Here is an 8,055-nt window from a genome sequence, read left to right on the forward strand (position 1 = left end):
GCTAACTCTCATGGCTAAATTCAAAACCAAAATACCACAACTAGCCTATACATGCCATATACCATATATACATAACTCAAAAGTACCAACTTAGGTGTTTGATAGTGCGATGATGTTCCTGATGACTCCCGGATCCGAGCTAGCTTTGATACACCATAAAACATAGACAATTAACACAAGGTAAGCTTCGTAGCTTAGTAAGTTCGTAAGTGAATAACTCAATTCATCAAATAAATGTAATTCAAACATTTATACATTACCAAATCAAAATCACATTAATCAAAAACCTTTCTCATGTCTCAAAACATGATCAAATACCATCTCATTGAACTTTCTCAATGTAATAATCGAATAGGTTCTGTATGTACCTGTATCACTTCGCACTAACCTCTTTCTTAACCACATCATTTGTTTACCCGTTAAACCATTCAGAATAAAAGTAGGATACTCAAGGATCACACTCGATAAGTTGCTAAACCATGGCCTGTAGCCAAATCAAGGTAACTTATCCCGGAGTACCTATACCATGGCCCATAGCCAAATCAAGGTAACTCCTCTCTAAAATACCTATACCATGGCCCGTAGCCAAATCAAGGTATCATTCGCACTCGAAATGCCGCTATCAATGCCCGAAGCCAACACAATAACCTAATGACATGTCACTAGCATCCTAAACTATTCCTAAGGTTCAACCGGAAAGTTTTACTTGTCGTTTTTATCATCGAACATCTCCGTAAAGACGTATTCACAATTCAAACATTATCTGAAATCTCATAATCATAGTTTATGTAATATCAAACCATTTAACATTCATTTATAATGAAATTACCACATACGAACTTACCTTAGGTATGAAAACGACAGAATGAGTCAATTACTCGATAATCTTGCCTTTCCCCCGATCTAATTTTGGATTCCTCTTTTCTTGATCTCAATCAAGCTATAAATGTGTCGAATGGAAAACCTAATCCCTTGGTTCTCTTCTTCTCTAATTTCGGTTCAAAAAGATGATAATGAAGCCAAATTTTTATTTTGTTTTGTTTATTATAAGTTAATAAACTAATTTACCTTTTTAACCTTAGTAATAAACATATAAAATTATATAATGGATGTCCATTGATGTCAATTAACATTTAAAATGGTCTAATTACCATTTAAGGCCTTCATAATTAAAAGCCAAGGCCAATTAACACTTTTAACTAATAGCATGCAACTTTTGCATTTTACGCGATTTAGTCTTTTTTTCTCAATTTGAGCTATTAAACAATAAAATTAGCTCACAAAATTTTCACACATACATACAATCATGCTGTAAACACATATAATAATATTAAAATAATTTTTCGACATCAGATTTGTGGTCCCGAAACTACTGTTCTTATTTGACTCAAAAATGGGTTGTTACAGGTATTCTAGCTTATGCAAAATCAATTACTATGGCAAGCTGAAGAGGGCATCAGTAGAATGATCAGGGAAGTAATCGGACTTGCTAGAAACTACCGTCTAAAGGGTGGTGCAAGTTGAATACGGATGGGGTTAAGCATCTATTGAAAGGAAGTGCCTCAACTAGCGGGTTGTTTCGAGACCACAAAGGTAAATGGATTATTGGGTATAGTAGAAATATAGGTATATGTTCTATAGTTGATGCAGAACTTTAGGTTATTATGGATGGTGTGGATATAGCATGGAGGAGAGGCATAAAGCAACTCATGGTGGAGAGTGACAATCTACTTGCAACAAATATGATTAACAATCAAACAAAAGAGGTTGGGTCGAGCTTGGTGCGAATCATCAGAGAACAATTAGCAAGGGAATGACATATAAAGGTATTGTATACTCCATGCTCAACAAATATGATTGCAGACTCTATGACAGTTTTAGTAAAAAATGATCATGTTAATTTGAAAATTTATAAATACCCACCCAAATAAATTGCTCTAGAAGTGATACAAGAAAACGCTGGTGACTAATACAAAATTTATTATGATTAATTGTATTTAGCTTTTTTATTTAAAAAAATACCTGGACAAATATGCGAAACTAAAATTTGAGGACTGACTATAAATAACTATTAATTGTCACATAAAATTATATAAGCTAGAGTCAGCAACAGTACTTCCCTAAAAATTCCGTAACGATGCAAAAGATAATTCTAAGAAAAAAACCCTTAGTGCTTTCGATACCTTTTTTATCCAAAACCAAGAATGGGATGTGCACTAAAAAAAACCTCAAAAGAAAACCTTAGAATAGAATACTGTATAAATGCAAGTGTATAGCCAGCTAGCACCGCATGGGACGGACTGTAGTTCCGTACTTGACACGAATATTTTGTTTAGTCCATCCGTGACAGCTTAGTTTGGACCGAATCCACTCATTACATCAATTATGTTTGATAAAAAAAAAATTACTTCAACATGTTACGGTCAATATTACAAACAGATCTTGCATCACTGACGACGTTGCCGGATATTCCCCAAGTACGGCCCGAGGAGAGAGAGCTAGTGGCTGGTCTACTACATCATTGGCTCCAATCAAATGAGCCAACCCATGTGACCCTTTGGTGCAGTGGGTCCTCCAAGGCCAAAATGGTAGCCAATTTGCGTCTTTGATCATCTCCCTTCTCTATAAATAAGAATCCATTATCAGCCTCTTAGCTCCAAGAAACCTGAAAGAATTCACAAGTTACTGCTGCAACCTTAAATTTCAGTATCTATATCTCCTTGTATTTCCCTTTCATTATTTCGAATTATGGGTGTTCGTCTACCGTCCATGATTTCCAGCGCCAAGCAAATCCTCAAGCTGCAGTCTCGTATTACAAGAGACAAACCAGATGTTCCGAAAGGTCACATTGCAGTTTATGTGGGGGAGACGCAAAGAAAAAGGTTCGTGGTTCCAATATCTGTGTTGAACCATCCTTCGTTCAACGACTTGCTTAAGCGAGCGGAGGAAGAGTTCGGGTTCAATCATCCCATGGGTGGTCTAACAATTCCTTGCAGAGAAGATGCCTTCCTAAATCTCACTTCTCGATTGCAGGCCTAATAGGAGATGCAAAGGGCCACCCCTTCACAATTTTGATTCCTCTTTTTTTTTTTCTTTCTCCATTTGTGAAAGAGAAAAAAAAAGAGCTGAAAACCAATGTAATGTACAGAAGCAGAGAAAGTTATCAACAAAATTAGTTCTTTGATCTCAACAACATCCTTTCTAATTTTTAATATTGTCAATTATGGGATGACTTTAACCGAGAAAGTAATAGTTTTTTTGTTGATACACTTTTAAGTGGACAAACTAAAGCGGAAACCAAGTGTTTTAAGGATGCTCTTCAAGTTCTGTTAAATTTATAAATTTGATAAAACATTTTAAAGTTAAGAAACTGTTATATATACAAGGACTGATTGTAAATGGTCTCCAAGGAGGACTCTTCTATCTCTGCAAACAGAGATAGATGAAGCTAGGGTGACGAAGAAGGTTCAGATTAGGGACAGCTCCATATCTGAGGATGTGATAATGGATATAAATTGGTTCAAGGATCTCATGCTGGTAAGTCGGGACTTCTCCGCCGAATGGAAATGGGTTACAGAGCCTTGCACTCCAACATCCAATCTATGTTTGAAACCATTCAATTGATTGATATGGAAAATGATTACGTTTTAGTAAAAAGTTTTGAATTATTAGATTATTGTACCGCTAAAAGGGTCCTTAGGTTATCAATGGACATTATTTGACAGTCCTAACCATGGACTAAAACTTCTCAGCAAAAGAGATCTTTTCTTCTTCTACATTGCTGAGATCAAGATTTCATGGCTTCAAGTAAAATTATATGATGAAGTCCTTATTCGGGAAATTGCAAAGTCGTTGGGAAGGTTCTCAAAATTGATTATTCTACATACTTGGTTTTGGCTGCCGATTCAAGAAATTGTATTAGCATGCTTAAAACAAATAAGCAACGTCAGTTTATTTACTTTCCCTTCAAAATAATTGTTGTAGGAAAGAGTCGTTGTTTGAGAATAGCTACGTTCACAACGATTATTTTTAAAATAGAGTTTCAGTTAGAACAATTGTTATCCAGTGTAACTGTTGTTTGAGAACAACTTCTGCTCTTGTTTAAAATTGTTGTGGATCGACCTTATTAAACAACGAATAAATAAAAAATAGTGGAAGAAATTGATAAATTGAATACACAAATTTAACATGGAAAAACCCCATCAAAGAGGATAAAAAAACCATAGGCAAAGATAATTTTACTATAATGGTAAAAGAATAAAGAGTACAAAAGATAGAGATAAAAAACTAAACCCCGAAACCAGAAAACAAATAACTCTCAAAACGTAAACACAACATTTTCCAAATCTGTTATGACTTCTAATCTTTATGGGTGTATTTTCTAAGGTTTTAAAAGAGCCTATTTATAGGCTAAATTCGTAGGTCAAATAATCATAAAATAATTTAGACTAATCAGCGTTTGACTGAAACAAATAAATAGAGTTTCACTGGGAGATAATCTTTCAAATTTGACAGAAATACGTGGCACACTCAACAAATCTCCATATTGACTCGTATTTCCACAACGTCATCTTTGCCAAAGCCCGTCACGGGCCTATCTTTAACTATGCAAGAAATTAACTGAGTTGAATATGTTTGTGTATTGCCAAATCTAACTAATTCGGCTATGATTTTTATTAACACAGTGCTCTAACTTTTCAAAACTTCCATCCAAAAGAGAACCTCTATTCAAAGAAATTGTTATATCTTTTTCCCTCCTATGAGCAAGTTGCCTCTGCTCCAAACGAGTTGACTTCGACTTCGTAATAGACGAGAGACGTCCGATTTCACCGATCATTATAGAACCTTACAGAATATAAATGTGACAGCCCAAAATTAACCCTAGTCGGGAAGTGGTTTCGGGACCGCTAAACCGAGTCACCGAAATGTTTGAACGTAATATTTATTGTCTAGAATATGTATTTATGAATGTGTGAAAATTTCAAGCTTCGATTTAATCGATTGCAGGTGAATTCAGTTATTAGGACTTGTGTGACACTTTTGAAATGTGATAGGCTAATCTATAAGGACCTAATAGTGCATGTAATCAAAAGGGGGACTTGCATGTCAAATTTCCCCTAATAGCTAGTGGCCGCCATGACAAGGATTATGGGTAAAACATGTCATAAAACATGTTGGGACAATGGTGTATGTAAGAAAAAATAAAATAATGAGCATGGGAATTTAATAATGAAAGGAACAAAAAAAAAGAGAATGGTGAGTGTCCCCCTTTGCCGTGAGTTGAAGAAAAGAGAAGAAAAAATTTGTTGTTCATCCTTTTTTCATTTCTTTGAGCTGAAATTCTAAGGAAGAAGGAAGGGTTCTTGCTTCATGCTTGGTTTGGAAGAGGATTAGGAGGAGGTTTGGCCGTACTTGTGTCTAGATTAAGGTATGTTTGAGGTTGTGCCATGAGATTCATGCATGTTCTTAGTTGCTAGCTTGAGTTCTAATTAGTCCATGGTTCAAAACTTTGCTATATCATGGGGATGATATTCGCCAAGGTAGATTTTGTGTTAATGTCATTGCATGCTAAATATGAAGCTTGTTAATGATACATGTGATGGTGGATTGATGACTCTTGGATTTTCTTTTTAGCATTTTTGAGTAAGACATTAAGTTTTGGAATTGATGGAATGGAGAGTATGCTTAAGTTGTGTTATGAACAACTATGTGTTAAATCGAGGTTTGCTAAGCTAGCTATTAAGGGAAGTGCAATGTTAGTGATTGATTAATAGTGTATATACATGTATGCATATTCGCCATCACATTAAGAGCATAGGTGATGATGAGTCTATGCTTTGTACATTCGACCATATATATATATATGCATGTGTGATTGGATTATTGATAGTAGGGCTATAGCATATGGTTATGAGCCGAATAGCTAAGAGCATGAGGTAGCAAGATAAAAATTTTACCATGCCGTTCCGTATGTCATAAAATCATTAAATTGTGAATATCAATATGTGTAGCAAAGCGGTTGAATGAGTTAATTTATTTGTTTAAGCTCAAGATCCTAAAGGAGAGGCGTCCAACAAGGGGAAATCGAAGGTCATCGAGTAGCCGACTTGGAATTATTTTACACCACACAAGGTAGGCCACTAAGCATATATTTTGTATTGATTTAAATAGACATAATGTCTATGTAATTATGCCGAAAGGAATGATAAATTTATATACATGTATGTATGTGGTGATGAAAGTATTGAATGAAAAGAAAAGAGGTGAGATGTATTGAGTTGTTGATTTCGGCACTAAGTGTGCGGGTATAAACATTTGTGATCATGAGAATGGCACTAAGTGTGCGGGTTTAAAATTTGTACAGCACTAAGTGTGCGAGTTTGATCATATAGCACTAAGTGTGCGAGTTGATTATATAGCACTAAGTGTGCGGACTCACTATATGCTTTTGAATCACTATTGACACTGAGTGTGCGACATTATTGAGTCGATCACGGACAGCGGATCGGGTAAGTACCTTGAGTTCATGGCTAATAGCCGCTATGTTTATATTTGGAGTTGAGCTTGGTAAGTTTCGAACCTATGTGACAATTTAAATTGAAGTCACGTACATAAGAATTATCGTGGAATAAGTGAAAGGTCATGTAGATGTATGATTGTAACGAAAACAAAATGGTGTATAAAAATGCTTCAAATATCCTATTTATTAGTATATGGAATGTGAATGTGTAACTTGGTATGAGATTGAATCGAAAGGTCTAAGGAACTATGGTATAGTTCAGTTTGAATGGAGTAATTAGCCTCGTTCCATTTTGTTTCCTCTTGCGATAATGTTATTAATGGTTGGTAGTGCATTGCTTATGACTTACTGAGTTATATACTCATTCGGTGTTTGCTTGTCACCTATTTTAGATTTCTTGGACTCGACTTTTTACGTATTCGGGACCGTCATCGAAGTCATCACACCGCTAACAACTTTTGGTATTTTCTTCGTAGTTGGTCTAGGAGTACATTTCGGCATGTATAGGCTGTTATGCTTTGTTGAAATTTGGTATGTAAACTTTTAGCCATGCGAAAATGGCGTAAATGTTCGGTTGGAATTGGTTTTGTGATGTTTGGACACAAATCATGGTTATAATTTGGGACATGCATGATGAATTATTAGTTAAATCAAGGAAAAGTCATGAAATAGGCATAGTTTGTTTTAGTAATAGATGCTGACAGCAGCAGTGGTGTGGATGTGAAAAATCACTAAAAATAGTAGGAGTGGAATTAAATAGTGAATAAATTATGTAAATGAGCCTTGATGAATCGACTTTCATATGGAAGAAACAAAACGGTCATACGAGTTGTATATTGAGAGATATTTAAGTATTCGTGAAACAGGGCCAGAACGGTTCCTGGATTCCCTGTTCCGACTTTGGAAATTCATTATAAATTAACCAGAGATAATTAGGATTCATACCATATATTTATAGATTCCTATTTGAGTCTATTTTCTATAGAAATAAACGGAATCAGTATTGAAGCCCTGCACAGGGAGATATTTAAGTTGTAACGGACGAAGGTCAGTGTAGTCAACCCCTGTAACATGGGAGACTTTAACTAATAAACTCTACTAATTGGATTGACAAAAAATTCTAGAAAAAAATCTGTAGACGGACATATCAGTCTAGTTTTAGGGAAAAATTACAAAACTGATTTTTGAGTTTTGAAACTCCAGATATGATTTTTAAGGAGACAGTGATGCAGTAACCAGCTTGTCTGGAAATTTTTTATGGATCGTGAAAACAATTAAGTTAAGTCTGTGCACCTTGTATTCGACTCGAACGGACTCGAGCACGGGTGTTACAATTTTATTGGTATCGAGCTATGGTTTAGTCGGTTCTAGGACTACCATAGCACGTATGAGTCTAGCTATACATGCCTTAATGTTAATGTTTAAATGTGTGATGACTTCTGACGGTTAAAATTTTTGTTTTGATTAGTAAATGGATCCCGGTGTAGAGAGAACCTTGGCGGATGACGTTGAAAGTGTAGCGGCTGCTCCTACGC

General features: G+C 35.4%; 1 protein-coding gene across 1 annotated transcript; it reads left to right on the top strand.

The window, feature by feature from the left end:
* Positions 1 to 2,621: 2,621 nt before the first annotated feature.
* Positions 2,622 to 3,193, top strand: LOC108464856 (auxin-responsive protein SAUR22-like). Its single transcript, XM_017765133.2, has one exon. It carries the CDS (start codon positions 2,749 to 2,751, stop codon positions 3,037 to 3,039), a length of 291 nt encoding a protein of 96 aa, XP_017620622.1. The 5' UTR covers positions 2,622 to 2,748; the 3' UTR covers positions 3,040 to 3,193.
* Positions 3,194 to 8,055: the final 4,862 nt, after the last annotated feature.

The sequence above is a fragment of the Gossypium arboreum genome, chromosome 13, assembly GCF_025698485.1.
Source record: "Gossypium arboreum isolate Shixiya-1 chromosome 13, ASM2569848v2, whole genome shotgun sequence".
Classification (NCBI taxonomy): domain Eukaryota; kingdom Viridiplantae; phylum Streptophyta; class Magnoliopsida; order Malvales; family Malvaceae; genus Gossypium; species Gossypium arboreum.

Coding starts and splice junctions, on each gene's coding strand:
- LOC108464856 (XM_017765133.2), top strand. CDS start 2,749: ATGGGTGTTCGTCTACCGTCCATGATTTCCAGCGCCAAGCAAATCCTC.